A 19,325-nucleotide genomic window follows, 5' to 3' on the forward strand; every position below is an offset into this window, starting at 1 on the left:
TTTTCATGTAATGTCCTCCAGTAAAGTTTGTCTATTCATATCTTTAGCATATTTTAGTGTTTTGATGTTGTCAGCTCAAGTGTTAATGTGGTTTTGCATCATATTTATAGTATATTATTATTTTTTGTATTTCACTTATTTTTGCTGTGTTACTGCGCGTTCTCACTTTGTCAATCTCCGGAGTATGTGGATGCTGTCCGGTGGAGCACCAGGTTGTGATATTTTCATGCGATAGACTGGTGCTGTACGCATGCGCAGTTACCCAGCATTTGTTATTTACTTTGTTATTTATATTGTTCACTTATATATCCTATTCTGGATATACTTACGTTGGCACAAAGCACTTGTCACTTTATGCGCGGGTGCACGTTGCTTGCTGTTCTGCGCCTATCTCCTGGTGGCGATTCCCTGTTGCGTGTTGTGGGCGTGGCGCCGACCCGCTCACGTGACAGGGATCTAGTCACATGGGGTAGGGCTTGGATACGGCGGCGGCGTCCTCTTGCGGCTCACACTAACGCACCGGTTATCAATAATATGGTCACATGAATCAACTCAGTCACTATATAAGATGGGCTGGGATGCCTTATTAGCCACACCCCCTGAGGAAGCGGTCACTTACCAACGCGAAACGCGCGTCGGGGCACGTATCCAGGACTAGGACGGACCATCACAGACATCTATGGGTAATTTATCCTTGTACTATAATACGTTTATGTATTTGGTTGTGATATGGTAAATGCGGTATGACTATGTATGGTGTGCTGTATAGTGGAGGATGTTTTTACCACTATTTCACACATGTGAGCACACATACAAATTAACTGCTGTCATACATGTGATATAAACTGCAGTTACCATAATTTGGATATTAGAGTTCTGTCCTATGTATCTGGAACTATTGGCGCACTATGATGTAGTCACTATTTCACTTTTGTAATACTATTATATATGATGTTTTTTAGTGTCTTACAAATTTTCAATAAATATAATTTTATGGTACTCTTTTGTTTAGTTCATTTGACTCTTGTTTCTCCTTATTAGCCATGTATCATTGAGTCGTAATGTGCAGTTATTTACTGACGCTCTTGTTTATGTACATTCTATCTTCTGGTGACCCTCATGCTAGTTTTATATCGGGATAATTACTGCACTGGTTTAGTTCATTAAGGTGTTTTCTGGGAGGTTACACTTATGGGGAGTCCCGCCACAAGGACCCTCACGACTCAGCAGAATGAAGGCCGGTAATGCTGAAGTCTGGAGCAGAGTCCATGTCTGGCAGAGCTTTCACCTTCCCATGATGGCCTGAGCTCCAGTACTGGACACTGTCTCACCTCTAGTTCCGATGATCGGTAAGTGTCTGACATCCCCTCAATCATCTGACATACTAAGGGCGCATTATAAGGCTAGGCAATTGTGTATAATCCAGTTTTAAAGGCGTTCTCTGCGAAGATAACAGCAGAACAGATTATATCCCTTCAGGTCATATAGAGATAGATGATGTCCCTCCCTTGGAGCCCTCCGCTAACATCCAGATATCATGCTACTACAGGGAAAATGCCTGAGTGGTTGTGGCAAGAATAGCAGTTCCCTGGTACCAGAGCATCACTTTTTTGTCCTAGTGGCCATTCTTAGGACGTCTCTTTTGCCATAGCCAAAAACTGGGAGAACTGGGTTATGAAAATAAAAAGTGTCACCTGCTAATTTCGCAGGCCACTCGTCCCTTCATCTCAATAACATCAGAGGAGGAGGCGAAGCCCATGCGTCTCAGCACGCGCTTCCTGCACTTCAGCTCATCCATCTGTAACACCGTGCGCGCTTTCTTCAGCTCGCGCCTCGCTGTTCGGATGTCCACTGCAATCTGCAAGTCAAGACCAACAATTACACACATCTACAAAAATCAGTGTAGGAGACAAACCCAAATGTGGCAAATGGAAAGATTCATCGTCGTACCTGGGCTTTCTTCTCACACAGCTTGTACGCGGACTCCAGATTGGGGTCGTTGTTGAGAGGGTGAGAATACATCCGGTGTTCAAAGGCTTCGGTTTTCTGAATGACTTTTTTAAGGCCTGGATCCTTAATGCCCATATCATCAATGGGATCCAGTAGCGGCACGCCATCCGGAAAGCGTTTCTGCACCTCCTGGAAATAGATGAGAAGGAGAGAGTTATGGGAACGCAGTCGTTACCCGTATTGGTCTCGATCGTTGACACAAACTGCCTTATCTTTCAAAACTCAAAATAATGTAGGTCTCCGACACATTACCTCCCATGTTCTCTATGCCTTCCTGAGTGGGAGGAGCCTAAAACAAGTCTGGGAGGCACCGAGAGGCAGTATGCTGCATAGCAAATAGAGCTTGCCGCAGTCAATAAATCAAAAGTAACTCAAATTGCAGTCTCGTTGGCGAGAAAATAAGTGTTCAATAGTATCCTCAAATTACAGAAGTGGCAAAAGTCGCTAAAAGTGGTTATCCACATTAGACTATGGGCAGCTGATCCTTTGTTTCACAGGGAAACAAGTCATCGCATGGGATGTCTGGGGGCGGCGGGTCGCATCTTCTCATTCAAAATACATGAACGCTTGGGGAAAGTCAGAATGAGCATTCTGGAGACAGGTATAGCACGTTTATAATCTTAGGCTTAGGAAAAAATGTAACGGCTCAGTCAGTCGAACCCATAATCAGCAATTATCTCCTTGTGTAAACATGTCGGCAATCACCATACAAACGAGCACGACGCCCGACCATCGAGTGATGCGATCATTCATATCTGCATTAAAATCATTGTTATCGGCAGCACATCAAACTGTTTCAACAAGAGATGATATGCTATGTGCAGAGAACAAACACAACAATGATCAGTCTGTACATACAGAATTCTGGTCAGCACCCTCTATAACAACCACTGATCATCTTGTATATTGGCGGTGGTAAACCTTATAGTTGACAGGTGTAAATGCACCTTTAAGAGTATATTCGGGACCTTATGGCTGATAATGATATGATATAGGTAATGATATAGCTGATATAGTATAGTCTCAACCCCTGATGACGCAGCAAGGTGAAACATGTTAGGGAGGCTAATGGCTGCTTAATTTTAAATAGCATGACATTGTGTGATGAGTGAAGCCTAGCAAGCTATGAAGACATAATCGATAGGTTAAAGCTCTACATAGATAAGAAATATAGCGGTATCCTATGAATAACCCTAATGGATCCGACTGTATGATCCTATAGGTTAGAACCTGCTATGATAAGCAATTGGACGATATATCTATGGAATACCATCGATTAAGTGCTCATATCACTCTTACCAATTAAGTAATGGAAAGTTGGAGCGATCGGTATTAATAGAGCTTACTATGCTCCAATACCCTCTGGGACCCAAAAAGCCTTCACGTGGATCTAACTGTAGGATCCTTATAGCTCTGGGTAGGGAACTACTTCACAGGGATGAGGTTGAGCCGACTATGATAGGCAACTAAGGTGGGCAGGCTGGTGTCACTAGTTCGCAAATGCTAATACATCCTTGCTTATTAAAGCCAGTAATGGCAGTGCAATAATCAGCAGGCTGCATACGCACTAGAACTTATGTCACCAAGAGGTTACTCGAGTGGCATAATTACTACTCATACACAAGTCCTGTATTTTTAAACGTGGGTCCCCTTTGAATTTGAGTAAAAGTTACGTTTTACTTTAGGATCTTTAATAGGGATCTTTATTTGCCTTTGGCAAACAGGACGACATACCACACATGTCTATGCTGCGAGGGGAGGACCGCTCCCCGGAGACATGGGTGGCACGGGCTGTACTAACTCACACGTTTATTTACGGAGCATCTGCCAATGTTTCTCCACTCCACAAACAAGGGCCTTCCATCCAGCTGGCGTTCTCCACAGACTAGTCAGTCAATCACTACCTCCATTAGAGCACTATAGCACAAAGGCCTCGCTACATCTGTTCCTGGGAAAGCTGGGTGTCATCAGTTATGCCCCGCTCAGTAACCTAAGGCTACGTTTATATAACAGTATGTTTGGACCATGAGCTCTACGTAAAAAAAACAAAACCATGGCACTCAAGCGAATTCTTACTCATTGGGGCTGTTCAGATTTTTTTTTTTTTCAACAAAATGTCTGCATGTAAAAAAAAAAAATTACAGCATTCACCATTATCCGTATTTTTGATGTTTCTCGCCTATCCAAGGCTATGGATGTGCAAAAAACATAGAAATAAAAAATAAATTGGATCCCATACGGATACAAGGGTTGTGGAGTTGGAGTCCATTTTGGTGGAGTTGGAGTTGCAGTTGGCATAAGATGTACGAAAATATATAATAAATTTGATTTAGTAGTACAATGCAGGATGTGGTGTAAATGTTTTCATAAGAATTTGGGAAAGTTATGAAATGTCCTATAAATGTCTGTTCTGCTCCTGATCTCAGGATCTCAGCCTTTAGTTGAGACGAATCTGTGCTACACTTTATGCACATGCTCAGTAGTGACCAGTGTTGTGGGGTTGTAGTTGAGATAAATCTGTGCTGCACTTTATGCACATGCTCAGTAGTGACCAGTGCTGTGGGGTTGTAGTTGAGATAAATCTGTGCTGGTTTTATACAATGTTATTAGTTTTCTGGATGAACACTGGACAAATTTTTTTTTTAATACACTCGTCTGATCTTTGCCTTACTCGGTTTTCCAGGAGTCCTGATCTGCAATCCTATGTTGTATGCAGTAATACAGGCAGCCGTCAGTAATGGTGGCCAGGAGGACATCACTAAGGGTACCGTCACACAGTGGCACTTTGGTTGCTACGACGGCACGATTCGTGACGTTCCAGCGATATCCATACGATCTCGCTGTGTCTGACACGCTACTGCGATCAGGGACCCTGCTGAGAATCGTACGTCGTAGCAGATCGTTTGAAACTTTCTTTCGTCGCTGGATCACCCGCTGTCATCGCTGGATCGGTGTGTGTGACACCGATCCAGCGATGTGTTCGCTTGTAACCAGGGTAAACATCGGGTTACTAAGCGCAGGGCCGCGCTTAGTAACTCGATGTTTACCCTGGTTACCATTGTAAATGTAAAAAAAAAAAAAAACACTACATACTCACATTCCGATGTCTGTCACGTCCCTCACCGTCAGCTTCCCGCACTGACTGTCAGTGACTGAGGTGCGTGTTCATTACAAAGTGTACATGACGAATAACACTACTTGCCATTATATCTTGCGTTCTCATCAGTTTTCCCCACTGCGGGCACTCTCTAGATTTTGAGATCTATCTGAGCTAGTGGGTAGAAGCTAGCTGTGTTCATTTCACTCATACATCTCTGTTGCATGTAGAACAAAAAACAGAGGGATTCCTGCTTTTCTTCCTCTGTTAAGGATATTTTAAGAAGCAGTTGAGAAGTCATTACTCCGTAGTAATGAGCTGTGGAGATGGAATTAAATAAGTTGCTCACTAACTTCAGCACCATCTGCCTGTTTCTTCCTTTGCTTGTTTCCTCACTCTGCTCCTCATACCCCTTTCCCCTCTCCAAAGAGTATATTAGGAGGTGTAACCTGACACCTCACTGAGTTCCTCATCAATCTTCTTTTAAATAAGATGGATTTGGACTGTCTTTCCCCCACAGTGGATGAGGAGTTCAAAAGGTGGGGGAGGGGGAAGAAGTGGCTCCAAAGTGGAGAAAGAAGCAGATTTCTCTGCTAAGAAATATTATAAAGTTTATCTTATTCGCCTGTCCTATGGATTTATGCAAAATTTGTAAAAAATGCATTGACTGTTTACACCTATTAGATCATATCAAAACAAAACCAAGTGATCTCGTGAGAAGAGACTTCAGAAGTCACCATCTCTTTATATATTACCTGTATGGACTTTAACACACTCTGTCTGTTGTCAAGAGGTCTGAGATCCTTGGGGATATACAGACGGACACTACTGATTGCAGACAGCAAATGCAGCAAAACTGGAACAACCTGCAAAGAAGTACAAGAAGTCACCACTATTAATGTTCATAAAAATAAATCCTACATATAGCGGCCTTCACATATACTGACACCCAGTCTGGTCATCACTCCATATCCCATACATGATCCTACACTCAGGTAAGTAGGGTCAGGCACCTTCTCAAAAACAGATATTTAGCGTGTAGGCATTTCACAGAAGTGTTTTCCTCCTATATTCAGGGGATAACTGCTCTAGAAAGGTTCCACCAGGTCCTTGTAAGCACAATCGGGTCTGGAGTGGATCAAATCTGAGCCCTGACGTGTGACTGCTGGGGATTGTGTATACAGTGGTCCGGCGCTTACAGAGCAGACGCAGCGATCTACATGGGTCAAATGTGTGTGGAGAAGATGGCGATAGGGGGCAAGTCACACCCAAATGGCCACACGGAAGGGCAACTGATGGGTTACAACAGCCTGTGGGTAGCGATATACACTCATTGTTATATGGTGTGTGCAAATCTCCACAACTGTGGTATGTGTGTATGCAGCTTCACATGGCGGCAGTAATTACATCTCTATATTATACACTAGCTGTTTCCAGCCAGCTAACGCTCGGCACGCTCATTGCTATCTAATTAGCGCTGATGGTGATTCAAGTAAATAATGACAAGATTCAATAGCGCTTACGCAGGTGGTAAATTAACTTAAAATGAAGTTAATAATAATTGTGGTAATGTGGTGGGGGGCGGGATTATCTGTGGTAATGTGGTGGGGGGAAGTATTACGTTTAATGATGTGGTGGGGGGCGGGATTATCTGTGGTGATGTGGTGGGGGGCGGGATTGTGTGGGGTGATGTGGTGGGGGGCGGGATTGTGTGTGGTGATGTGGTGGGGGCGGGATTATGTGTGGTAATGTGGTGGGGGGCGGGATTATCTGTGGTGATGTGGTGGGGGGCGGGATTGTGTGGGGTGATGTGGTGGGGGGCGGGATTGTGTGTGGTGATGTGGTGGGGGGCGGGATTATCTGTGGTGATGTGGTGGGGGCGGGATTGTGTGTGGTAATGTGGTGGGGGGCGGGATTATCTGTGGCAATGTGGTGGGGGGCGGGATTATGTGTGGCGATGTGGCGGGGGGCAGGATTATCTGTGGTAATGTGGTGGGGGGCGGGATTGTGTGTGGTGATGTGGTGGGGGGCGGGATTGTGTGTGGTAATGTGGTGGGGGTGGGATTGTGTGTGGTAATGTGGTGGGGGGCGGGATTATCTGTGGTGATGTGGTGGGGGGGCGGGATTATCTGTGGTGATGTGGAGGGGGCGGGATTATGTGTAATGATGTGGAGGGGGCGAGGGATTATGTGCAGTAATGTGGTGGGGGCGGGATTATGTGCGGTGATGTGGTGGGGGCGGGATTATGTGTGGTAATGTGGTGGGGGCGGGATTATGTGTGGTAATGTGGTGGGGGGTCGGGATTATCTGTGGTAATGTAGTGGGGGGGCGGGATTATCTGTGGTAATGTGGTGGGGGGCGGGATTGTGTGTGGTAATGTGGGGGCGGGATTATGTGTAGTAATGTGGTGGGGGGCGGAATTATGTGTGGTGATGTGGTGGGGGGGCGGGATTATGTGTGGTGATGTGGTGGGGGGGCGGGATTATGTGTGGTGATGTGGTGGGGGGCGGGATTATGTGTGGTGATGTGGTGGGGGGCGGGATTGTGTGTGATAATGGGGTGGGGGGGGGCGGGATTGTGTGTGGTAATGTGGTGGGGGGATTGTGTGTGGTGATGTGGTGGGGGGGCGGCATTGTGTGTGGTAATGGGGTGGGGGGCATTATTGTGTGTGGTAATGGGGTGGGGGGCGGGATTATGTGTGGTAATGTGGTGGGGGCGGGATTATGTGTGGTAATGTGGTGGGGGGCGGGATTGTGTGTGGTGATGTGGTGGGGGGCGAGATTGTGTGCGTTCACACGTTATTTGGTCAGTATTTTTACCTCAGTATTTGTAAGCTAAATTGGCAGCCTGATAAATCCCCAGCCAACAGTAAGCCCACCCCCTGGCAGTATATATTAGCTCACACATACACATAATAGACTGGTCATGTGACTGACAGCTGCCGGATTCCTATATGGTACATTTGTTGCTCTTGTAGTTTGTCTGCTTATTAATTAGATTTTTATTTTTGAAGGATAATACCAGACTTGTGTGTGTTTTAGGGCGTGTTTCGTGTGTCAAGTTGTGTGTGTTGAGTTGCGTGTGGCGACATGCATGTAGCGACTTTTGTGAGATGAGTTTTGTGTGGCGACATGCGTGTAGCAACTTTTTGTGTGTCGAGTTGCATGTGACAGGTTAGTGTAGCAAGTTGTGTGCAGCAAGTTTTGCGCATGGCAAGTTTTGCGCGTGGCGAGTTTTATGTGTGGTGCCTTTTGAGTTATGTTCAAGTTTTGTGTGAGGCAACTTTTGCATGTGTTGCAACTTTTGTGCATGTGGCAATTTTTCCGCGTGTGCAAGTTTTGCGTGTGGCGAGGTTTCCATGAGGTGAGTTTTGCACGTGTGGCGAGTTTTGCATGTGGAGAGTTTTGCGCGTGGCAAGTTTTGAGCGGCGACTTTTGTGTTTCGACTTATGTGGCGAGGTTGGTGTATGTGTGGTGAAATGTGCGCTGAGGGTGGTATATGTGTTCGAGCACGTGGTAGTGTGTGGCGCATTTTGTGTGTGTGTTCATATCCCCGTGGTGGTGTGGTGATTATCCCATGTCGGGGCCCCACCTTAGCAACTGTACGGTATATATTCTTTGGCGCCATCGCTCTCATTCTTTAAGTCCCCGTTGTTCACATCTGGCAGCTGTTAATTTGCCTCCAACACTTTTCCTTTCATTTTTTTCCCCCATTATGTAGATAGGGGCAAAATTGTTTGGTGAATTGGAAAGCGCGGGGTTAAAATTTCACCTCACAACATAGCTTTGACGCTCTCGGGGTCCAGACGTGTGACTGTGCAAAATTTTGTGCCTGTAGCTGCGACGGTTCAGATGCCAATCCCGGACATACACATATACATACATACATACACACATATACACACATTCAGCTTTATATATTAGATATATATATATGTATATATATACACAGTTGTGCTCAAAAGTTTACATACCCCGGCAGAATTTTTGCTTTCTTGGCCTTTTTTCAGAGAATATGAATGATAACACCAAAACTTTCTCTCCACTCATGGTTAGTGGTTGGGTGAAGCCATTTATTGTCAAACTACTGAGTTTTCTCTTTTTAAATCACAATTCCAAGATGAAAGCACCAGGCTTACAGTCTTCAGCAGACCCCCCTGGCTACTGTGCAGACCATCGGCACCCCGAGAATGTGTCACAGGAGGAGGGCGATGGGCCCTGGAAACCACAGTTCAGATGGACGCTGCAATTTGCAATTTTATTCCGTGTGGACCTGAGATGTGTGTTGACAGCTACCCATGTGCAGTAGCACATCAGCTGCCATATTGGTGGATGGATCGCAAAACCACTCATGTGTGAACAGAACCTAAAAATGTGGAGACACAAGGACGACACCGGGGTTTATCCTAACTGATCTAGTGATTGAGAAACTAGAGCAAACTGTCCGATTTGGATTTTACTCGGTATCCAATTCCCCAAAAGGTAAAAAAAACAGAAAAAAAAACTAAATAAATAGGAGAGAGAGGGACTTTGCCTATTTGAGTCCTGTGGGCTCTTTTCGAACACTATAACCAGATTGATCTCACTACAAAAACATCACTATACCATGAGGAATCCTGAGACTTTCGGAGGGACGTCTACATCCAATTCCCTGCCATTTATTGCAGAATCAGATATTTATGTGACTGCAGACTTGTGAATCCTCACATTGCGCGTACTGAGAGGATACTCCGGTGACGAGAGTGTGAAATGTATGATTTGCATACACGCAGTCACATGACGACCAGACTTGCATGAGCGAAACTGGATACAGTCTAGTTGGAATGTGGTCAGAAGTATGCAAATCGCACACCGCCCGCTCCTGATAATGCCAGCGAATCGCCCCCACGGTGAAGCACGCATGGTGAGCGCAATGTGAGAGTTCACAAGTCTGCAGTCGCATCAAGTGACTGCAGACTTGCAGCTTAAAACCGGAGCACCCTTTATTCACACATAGCGGATGGAAGAGAGAAGGATATTAAGATAAGATGACACAGGGTTTGTTGGAAACCTGAAACCATGTAGACACACAGTCCTGCAGGGGAGCTGTAGACACAAAACAGCACAATAATTTTAAAGAAAATATTTCAATTTAAATGCAATGGAGCAAAAAAAAAAGAAATAAGTAAATATGATAACATGGTGCACACTATGAAAGCAGAGCCCAAGAAGAGACCAGGACAGGGCGGCATTAGCAGGAGAGGATGAAGGAGCTGGGGAACATGTGGGAATCCTTCCGGCCTTTATTAATTACATTCAGCATGTGGCAACCAAATGTGCGGCTCAGTCTGCTGCCAAGCTCCAGGCGATGAAGACACGCCACGGTGTAGGTGCCAGCGGCCGCCATCTGTCCGGTCTGTATTACAGACAGTGCGGGAGAGGAAGAGGTCTATGCTGAATGTGGAGATGGACACAGAACTACATCTCCGCACCGCAGGCCGCACACCAGAGATCGCACTCCGCCAAATGGTGGCCGGCCGACAGCTTATCCTGCCAACCGCCCACCAATACGCAATCATGCCGGAGGCATCTTATCTGTCCGGAAACAAGAGGATGAAGCAGTCCGATATCCACAGTGATATGTACGGCCACCAAGGTGTCTGATCTCCCCTCCTGGCACCTATTTACGCCCCCAATCAGTTTTGGGGTGAGGTGGGCATTTTGCCGCTCTCACTTACAGCAAATTTCATAGAATCTGCCCCATCTCATACTAGTGTGAGCTTTCTACAAGACGAGCTTTGTGAGGCATGCCGCGGATCATGCCGCCATTCCTGTAGTTACGCGCTGTACCTGCATTTCTCCCTTTTCATCCTGTTTCGCCGGCTTCGCTGCCTCTGTTGCAGCATTTTTAACACTCTCTTTACAGCAGTTAATCAGCACTTCTACCACATAAATAGGATCCAGATCTCCAGTGTTTGGCTAAAGAGAAGGGATTAAAACAAAATTCACTTACATGATACTTAAAATAAAAAATCTGGACTATGACATTTATTGAAACAAATCTTTGAAGCACAACATTCATCCTACTTAAAAGTACAATTTAGCCACGTTTCAGCTGCTCTTCTGTTTATATGCTGCACTCTGAGGACATCCAGATGTCGGCTCTACAGCTTCATGGACTGAACAACACTCACATCTGAGCACAATTTACCATTTTACATCTATATATAAAATCTATATTCACAGTCATATTTTATATACATTGCAATATTTCCTGCACCATTACATTCTGTGTTATTCTCCAGAGCTGCACTCACTATTCTGCTGGTGTAGTCACAGTGCACATACATTACTTATCCTGAGTTACATCCTGTATTATACTCCAGAGCTGCACTCACTATTCTGCTGGTGCAGTCACTGTGTACATACATTACATTACTGATCCTGAGTTACATCCTGTATTATACTCCAGAGCTGCACTCACTATTCTGCTGGTGCAGTCACTGTGTACATACATTACATTACTGATCCTGAGTTATATCCTGTATTATACCCCAGAGCTGCACTCACTATTCTGCTCGTGGAGCCCTTGTGTACATGCATTACATTAGTGACTCAGCTGCAGTACCAGGCATTGCCACACATACATACAGCACTACAGCTAAGCAATCACTGAAGAGGACTCTGGGATTTTTGCTTTGCTAATTATTGGAGGACCCCACTGAACAGATATTAATGGTTCACCCTGAGGAAGGGCCAGTTTTAAAATCCTGGAAAAATTCCTTTAGCCATTGTACAGTTTGGTGCCCTGTATCCTGGCTGGGGAATATTCTGACCAGTCACCCTAACAGCAGAAGACGTAACGCACCATTGTGGAGTCTTACTGGCGCACAGCCTGCACACAATGCAGGTGATTAACACCTCGGCCATTATATGGAGCTTTTCTACGTTCTTGCACCAGGTCACACGGCGCTCGCTCCATCCATCGATGCTATTATTGGCCACCGACATCCTGCAGGTGCACAAGCTCAGATTCGCCCACATAAAGTAACGCCAGTGTGTCTATCCTATTTCTACTCATTTCCAATTATTTTCCACAAATTACTAACATTAGAAGACAAAGCGCGTGTTATGGCAGCCTGCGTGTCTGCGGAGCCCCTGCAGCATTTTGGAAGTGTTATCATGGGGTCAGGGAGGTGACCGAGAATTCAGTATCTCCTAGAAGATATTTGGTTAAGAATCAGATCCTTACGGTTTCTGGGGGTTAAACCATGGGGGCCTAAGAGCAGAGGGGCTACCGCACTGGTAAATAATACACATTACATATAATCCCTTCTGTTCTGGCATGCACTGCACAGATACAGATACCGCAGCCAATGTCATGCGAGCCCTGTACCCAATATCATGCGAGCCCTGCAGCCAATGTCATGCGAGCCCTGCAGCCATTGTCATGCGAGCCCTGCAGCCATTGTCATGCGAGCCCTGCAGCCATTGTCATGCGAGCCCTGCAGCCATTGTCATGCGAGCCCTGCAGCCATTGTCATGCCAGCCCTGCAGCCATTGTCATGCCAGCCCTGCAGCCATTGTCATGCCAGCCCTGCAGCCATTGTCATGCCAGCCCTGCAGCCATCGTCATGCCAGCCCTGCAGCCATTGTCATGCCAGCCCTGCAGCCATTGTCATGCCAGCCCTGCAGCCATTGTCATGCGAGCCCAGGGAGACTCAGGCTACTTTCACACTTGCGTTTGGAGCCGCTGCGGAGGGCTGTGGACTTCCTCCGTGTTGCCCCGCCCTCCGCCGCTAGCTCCGCCTATTTCTGCATGCGGCCGGCATGCAGCCTGTGTACCTATATTTAACATTAGGTACGCAGGTCGTGCCGCAGTATGTGGATGCTGCCGCATGCGTCGTTTTGACGATGTGGAAAAAAAAAAAAATTGCTACGAGCTGCGTCCTACGCTGGTCTCTGCATCGTCAAAACGACGCATGCGGCAGCATCCGCATACTGCGGCACGACCTGCGTACCTAATGTTAAATATAGGTACACCTGCCGCATGCCGGCCGCATGCAGAAATAGGCGGAGCTAGCGGCGGAGGGCGGGGCTTCACGAAGGAAGTCCACAGCCCTCCGTAGCGGCTCCAAACGTGAGTGTGAAAGTAGCCTCAGCGCAGGAACGGAGTATAAGGCCATGTTCACACTTTGCGGGTTTTACTGCGGACCCGCAGCGTTTCTGCAGCTGCGGGTCCGCTGCAGTTTCCATTGCGTTTACATTTACATGTAAACCCTATGGAAACCGCAATCCGCTGTGCACATGCTGCGGGAAAAACCGCGCAGAAACGCAGCGGTTTACATTCCGCAGCATGTCACTTCTTTGTGCAGAATCGCTGCGATTCTGCACCCATAGGAATGCATTGATCCGCTAACTTCCCGCATGGGGCTGTGCCCACGATGCGGGAAGTAAGCAGATAATGTGCAGATGGTACCCGGGGCGGAGGAGAGGAGACTCTCCTCCAGGCCCTGGGAACCATATTTGTGTAAAAAAAAAAGAAATAAAATAAAAAATAATGATATACTCACCTCTCAGCGCTGCACGCACAGCATCTTTGGAACCGGACCGCCGCGTGCAGCGCCCAGGAGATCGGGACGTCAGAGGGTAAGTATAAACCATTTTTTATTATTTTTAACATTACTATTGATGCTGCATATGCAGTATCAATAGTATAGGAGTAAACCCGCAGCGGAAACCGCAAAACAAACCGCGATAAATCTGCAGGGATAACCGCAGCGGTTTTGCCCTGCAGATTTATCAAATCCGCTGCGGGAGAACCCGCAGGGGCCCTTCCTACGTGTGCACATAGCCTAAGGCTATGTGCACACGTAGGAAATGTGGTGCAGAATTTTCTGCACTAAATCTGCATCTCCTGGCAGAATCCGCAGGTGCGTTTTTTATGCGTTTTTAGTGCAGATTTTACCACTGCAGATTTTTATTAATGGAGGGGTGCAGAAACGCTGCAGAAACGCACAAAAGAAGTGACATGCACTTCTTTGAAATCTGCAGCATTTCTGCGCAGATTTTTCTGCACCATGTGCACAGCTTTTTTTTTTCACATTGATTTACATTGTACTGTACATCACAGTGCAGTTCTGCACTAATTCTGCACTAATTCTGCATCGTGTGCACATACCCTAAGGGTATGTGCACACGTTGCGGATTAGGCTTAGGAATTTCTGGTGCGGATTCTGTCTCTCCTGGCAGAAAACGCACCTGCGGTTATTGTGCGGTTCCGCAGCGTTTTTTTGTGCGTTTTTGCTGCGGTTTTCTTGCAAATTTGCTGCAGTTTTTACCCCTGCGGTTTTCTATAATGGAGTGGGTACAAAAATGCTGCAGGTTCACAAAAAAGAAGTGACATGCTACTTCTTTTAAACCGCAGCAGATTTTCTGAAAAGTGTGCACAGCACTTTTTTTTTCTCATTGATTTACATTGTACTGTAAATCAATTGCGGATCTGCAGCGTTTCTGCACTGCAAAAAAAGCTGCGGATCCGCAGACAATCCGCAACGTGTGCACATACCCTGAGGGTTTTTTTTTTTTTTACTTGTATGACAGCTTTTAAAGAATTGTTTGTCCGACTAGAGCACAGACGATCCCTCTCCTTTGGCAACTCGTGAAAATAGGGGAGAAACCTTCATTATGTGTATAAGTATAAACAAGACCATTCAGTAATAAGTCTGACAACACACAGTGCACCTTAACATTTGACTTTTTGGAAAAGTTGACCACGACACCCCATCCAAAGTCGTCTTCCTCATTCTTAACCTATAAAAGAACGGAGATTAAGAGCTCATTTGTTACAGCTTCCACATGACCGATCAGAGAACAGATCCTCTAAATCATATCTGCAGGGGGCAATGGGGTGAAACGCAAGATCATGTGTTTAATACGGGCCTGAGAAGCAATTAAGCCGCTCATTACGAAATCTTCTGTCAAAACCTGTGAAGACGTCAAAATGACTAATGGAAAAGTCATAAAATTGTCCCCAACTGCCAGAGAAAGACGGTGACAGCATTTATTGTGAAAATGCCTGGGCAGCAGCTGCTTGGCCCGAGGACAGATCTGCACATAGCAGTGTGAAATGCCCCGCAGAACAACGAAAGCGGGCACTCCTGCCAGTGTATGTTGTCTTCATCGCTTAGTGACAGTCCTACTTGTATGTTTAGCGCAGTGTTAGTTATCTGAGACACAAAAAAACCTTTCTAGATCATAAAAAATAAATAAATCCAACTCTACATCAAACATATCACAAAAGAAAAGAACCTCTAAATACAAAAGAGATCAAATCCAGAGTATCTTATGGAAAAATGGTACCTTTATTATACAAAATTAGTGTTGAGCATTCCGATACCGCAGGTATCGGCCGATACTTGCGGGTATCGGAATTCCGATACCGAGATCCGATACTTTTGTGGTATCGGGTATCGGTATCGAAACAACATTAATGTAAAAATGTGTAAAAGAGAGAATTAAAATAAAAAATATTGCTATACTCCCCTCTCCGACGCAGCCTGCACCTTACCGAGGGAAGCGGCAGCGTTCTTTGTTTAAAATGCGCGCTTGTCCAGCCTCCCGTGACGTCCCGGCTTGTGATTGGTTGCGTCGCGATCAACCAATCACAAGCCGGGAGGCTGGACACGCGCGCATTTTAAAATGCGCGCTTGTCCAGACTCCCGTGACGTCCCGGCTTGTGATTGGTTGCGTCACGATCAACCAATCACAAGCCGGGAGGCTGGACAAGCGCGCATTTTAAAATGCGCGCGTGTCCAGCCTCCCGGCTTGTGATTGGTTGACCGCGAAGCAACCAATCACAAGCCGGGACGTCACGGGAGGTTGGACAAGCGCGCATTTTAAAATGCGCGCGTGTCCAGCCTCCCGGCTTGTGATTGGTTGACCGCGACGCAACCAATCACAAAGCCGGGACGTAATTTTAAAATCCTGAAGGACCTGAAATTACGTCACGGCTTGCTGTGATTGGTTGCGTCGCCCATGTGACTGCGACGCAACCAATCACAACGCTGGAACGTAATTTTAAAATCCTGAAGGACCTGAAATTACGTCACGGCTTGCTGTGATTGGTTGCGTCCCGGCCACATGGGCGGCACGCGACCAATCACAAGCCGGGACTTCACGTAAAGGAAAGAAAAGCGCGAATTTTAAACAAAGAACGCTGCCGCTTCCCTCGGTAAGGTGCAGGCTGCGTCGGAGAGGTGAGTATAGCAATATTTTTTATTTTAATTCTTTCTTTTACACATTAATATGGTTCCCAGGGCCTGAAGGAGAGTTTCCTCTCCTTCAGACCCTGGGAACCATCAGGGATACCGTCCGATACATGAGTCCCATTGACTTGTATTGGTATCGGGTATCGGTATCGGATTGGATCCGATACTTTGCCGGTATCGGCCGATACTTTCAAGTATCGGACGGTATCGCTCAACACTATACAAAATACAATATTAATGTCATTAATCAGAGTATAGCTAACCAAGCAGGATAAGAGGGGTATTCAGTCACCATGTGAAGCAAAATAAATTATGCACACTATAGAGAGTATTCATTGTCTGCTAATTATAATATGAAAATCCAATTATTAGAATGTGGACTCGCTCATAAGAACCATAAATATAGTAATACAACTAATCCAAAATTTAGATATATGAATATATTAAGGCTCATTGCATAGTTTGTCCCGATAGGAATATATAAAGTGCATGTGCACGGGAGTCTATGGCAACACAGCTGCCAACAATCACCTAACGTCCTAATGAGGATCATATAATGGGAGGCTATTGCACAAGTTGTCCTTGAAAAATAGAGTTCAAATGCACAAAAAACTTAATGCAGAGCATAAAGAAGTAAAAGATGCAGAGCTACATAGTTTAAATATAAAGTGCATGTGTGATCATATGGCTTACCTGTGGTGAGAGACCTGGACCCCAGCCGACGGTTTTCCATATGATTGGCGCTGTTACCTTTTCCCGTATGATTGGCGCTGTGTTACAGTTTCCCGTATGATTGGCGCTGTGTTACAGTTTCCCATATGATTGGCGCTGTGTTACAGTTTCCCGTATGATTGGCGCTGTGTTAGTTTCCCGTATGATTGACGCTGTGTTAGTTTCCCGTATGATTGGCGCTATGTTACAGTTTCCCGTATGATTGGCGCTGTGTTACAGTTTCACGAATGATTGGCGCTATGTTACAGTTTCCCGTATGATTGGCGCTATGTTACAGTTTCCCGTATGATTGACGCTGTGTTAGTTTCCCGTATGATTGGCGCTATGTTACAGTTTCCCGTATGATTGGCGCGGAGTTACAGTTTCCCGTATGATTGGCGCGGTGTTACAGTTTCCCGTATGATTGGCGCGATGTTACACTTTCCCGTATGATTGGCGCGGTGTTACACTCTCCCGTATGATTGGCGCGGTGTTACACTTTCCCGTATGATTGGCGCTGTGTTACACTTTCCCATATGATTGGCGCTGTGTTACACTTTCCCATATGATTGGTGCTGTGTTACAGTTTCCCGTATGATTGGCGCTGTGTTACAGTTTCCCGTAGAATTGGCGCTGTGTTACAGTTTACCGTAGGATTGGCGCTGTGTTAGTTTCCCATATGATTGAAGCTGTTACAGTTTCCCGCATGATTGGCGCTGTGTTACAGTTTCCTATATGATTGGTGCTGTGTTACAGTTTCCTATATGATTGGTGCTGTGTTACAGTTTCCCGTAGGATTGGCGCTGTGTTACAGTTTCCCGTAGGATTGGCGCTGTGTTAGTTTCCCGTATGATTGGCGCTGTGTTACAGTTTCCCGTATGATTGGCGCTGTGTTACAGTTTCCCGTATGATTGGCGCTGTGTTAGCTTCCCGTAGGATTGGAGCTGTGTTACAGTTTCCCGTAGGATTGGCGCTGTGTTACAGTTTCCCGTAGGATTGGCTCTGTGTTACAGTTTCCCGTATGATTGGCGCGGTGTTACAGTTTCCCGTATGATTGGTGCGGTGTTACAGTTTCCCGTACGATTGGCGCGGTGTTACAGTTTCCCGTATGATTGGCGCAATGTTACAGTTTCCCGTATGATTGGCGCGGTGTTACAGTTTCTCATATGATTGGCGCGGTGTTACAGTTTCCTATATGATTGGCACTGTGTTACAGTTTCCCGTATGATTGGCGCTGTGTTACAGTTTCCCGCATGATTGGCGCTGTGTTACAGTTTCCCGTATGATTGGCGCTCTGTTACAGCTCTTTGTACAGCGGGTGAATGTGTGAAACAAGATGCAGAGGAACAATGGCGCATCGGCACACCAGGAGCAGAGCGCTTTGCATGCAGTATACTGGTGCAGTCATAAATGTTGCATTTAAAAGCAAATTCAGAGTCACATCATTAGGAGACTCCTCAACAATGGCTGGCAATTATAGTCAGCATTCTGCTAATGGATTCCCAATGATGCAAAACAAATATTTCATTGTGCAATATCAAAGGATATATTCTGATGCCAAGGAAAAAACTAAAATAAAAATATTATATTAAAAAAATATATTGCTTTCAAATGTCAATAAGTGGTGGTGGGGGTCCGAGAAACAAGTGTGGTGGTTGGTCAGATGTAGAGTTCTCCTGTAAGATGGCCATACACATATGGGTGTAGATCTAAATGCACTGGAATAGAACCATCTAATGTTTATGGGGGACTGCAAACTTTAAAAGTTGCAAGGGTCAGAAAATAAGAATCGGGGCAACTTGACTTGAACAGCAACAGAGGAAGGTGACAGCTGGTTACTCACCTTTTCCATTGAAACCAGGCAGACTAGAGTGTAAATGTGCGGTTGGTCTTAGGAAAGATGGCTGGTGGCAGCAGAGCTCTCACCATATGGTCAGACAGGAGGAGCATATACATTCCTAGGAGCACTCATCTGCATGGTAATTGTGTAGCGCTTACAGGCTGCCAAACACCCAACGAATGAGCAAAAAACTTGTTTGTAGGGTGAAAAGAACTTTAGATTTGCTTGGAAAAAAAAAAATCATCACTGCTCTCGGCAGCACATTGTTGGATGTGCTGTAGAGCAGAGAACAATACATTACTGATCATCATCTCTGCATGTTTAATGTGGGCTGTCCGCCTAAACAAGTAGCTGATGGGCAGATAAGTAATGTAAACCCACCATTAGCCCTACAATTGGAGGGGGTTCAGCAGCTGGAC

The 19,325-nt window shown here is 45.8% G+C and overlaps 1 protein-coding gene across 1 annotated transcript in view; it reads right to left on the reverse strand.

The window, feature by feature from the left end:
* Positions 1–19,325, reverse strand: part of MTREX (Mtr4 exosome RNA helicase) — a 149,493-nt gene that overhangs the window by 15,319 nt on the left and 114,849 nt on the right. The window contains exons 18-22 of the mRNA XM_077285025.1: positions 14,830–14,898; positions 10,936–11,064; positions 5,863–5,973; positions 1,951–2,139; positions 1,695–1,858 (exon numbers count right to left, since the gene is read on the reverse strand). Coding sequence (XP_077141140.1) covers positions 1,695–1,858; positions 1,951–2,139; positions 5,863–5,973; positions 10,936–11,064; positions 14,830–14,898 — 662 coding nt within the window. The remainder of the gene's footprint in view (positions 1–1,694; positions 1,859–1,950; positions 2,140–5,862; positions 5,974–10,935; positions 11,065–14,829; positions 14,899–19,325) is intronic.

Source organism: Ranitomeya variabilis, chromosome 1, assembly GCF_051348905.1.
Source record: "Ranitomeya variabilis isolate aRanVar5 chromosome 1, aRanVar5.hap1, whole genome shotgun sequence".
Lineage (NCBI taxonomy): Eukaryota > Metazoa > Chordata > Amphibia > Anura > Dendrobatidae > Ranitomeya > Ranitomeya variabilis.